We start from the raw sequence: 1,032 nt of genomic DNA on the forward strand, positions 1-1,032 counted from the left end.
ACGTTGATGACATTGTAACAAGTTGTATGACTCTCGAATCTGCTCAAGCTCTCAAATCACAACTAATCGCTCTACTCAAGTTAGGAGGGTTTGAGTGGCATAAATGGAGAAGTAACGAATCAAAATTGCTTTCTTCTGAGTGTGAAATTGGTTCAAATTCTTTTGACAGGATAAATGTTCCACAACGAAGGTTCTCGGTCTCCAATGGAATTCTTTCCAGGATATATTTTCATTTAGTATTTCTTCTCGTAACACACAATGTTCACTAGGATTTCTGAGTCCTCTGCCTTTGCCAAAAGACTCATTCCACAGTTGTGGACATGTGGTATCGGCTGGGATGAACAGCTACCCCAAGATATCCATAATGCTTGGACTATTTTCAAATTCGACCTACCTGTCTCGGAAATCAGTGTTCCTCGTTACCTATTTCAGCCATCAGTAACCAATTGCACCTTACATGGATTTTCTGATGCCAGTGAGAAAGGATATTCAGCAGTGATATATTCTAGAACTGAGAAAGATGGAATTGTTCATGTTCGCTTGGTTTGTGCTGAAGCTAAAGTATCATCCCTCAAAACCATTCCGATTCCAAGGTTAGAACTGTGTGAAGCTGTACTTTTTTCTGATTTGTTTGCTTTCGTTAAATACTCCTTTGACCAAGACTCTTCTACGGCTCTGGATTGGATTCGTCCACCCCCTTATAGATGGCAAACCTTCGAAAGTAATCGTGTCAGCCATATTCAAGAACGACTTTCGCCAGATGTGTAGTATTATGTGCCCTCTAAAGATAACCCAGTGGATAGTTTTTCAAGAGGCTGACGTCCTTTCCAGTTTATCAATCACTCGTTATGGTGGGTGGGTCCACCGTGGCTATCACAATCAACTGAATTTTGGCCTTCTGCCTCCACTCAACTTCCATCACGCTCTGAGGCTATCTCCGAAGAAAAGAAGATTCCTCTTATAGTCCAAACTGAGGACAACTTCCTAAATGCTTTATTTGGAAATCAATCTTCGTTACCAAGAATTCAACGT

The 1,032-nt window shown here is 41.0% G+C and overlaps 1 protein-coding gene across 1 annotated transcript; it reads left to right on the top strand.

The window, feature by feature from the left end:
* The first annotated feature begins 258 nt into the window (after positions 1 to 258).
* LOC141486695 (uncharacterized) lies at positions 259 to 768 on the top strand. Its single transcript, XM_074185145.1, has one exon. The coding sequence runs from the start codon at positions 259 to 261 to the stop codon at positions 766 to 768; it is 510 nt and encodes a 169-aa protein (XP_074041246.1).
* Positions 769 to 1,032: the final 264 nt, after the last annotated feature.

The sequence above is a fragment of the Leptinotarsa decemlineata genome, unplaced genomic scaffold (assembly GCF_025532065.1).
Source record: "Leptinotarsa decemlineata unplaced genomic scaffold, Ldec_3_MD MMD2_tig00026363_RagTag_RagTag, whole genome shotgun sequence".
Classification (NCBI taxonomy): domain Eukaryota; kingdom Metazoa; phylum Arthropoda; class Insecta; order Coleoptera; family Chrysomelidae; genus Leptinotarsa; species Leptinotarsa decemlineata.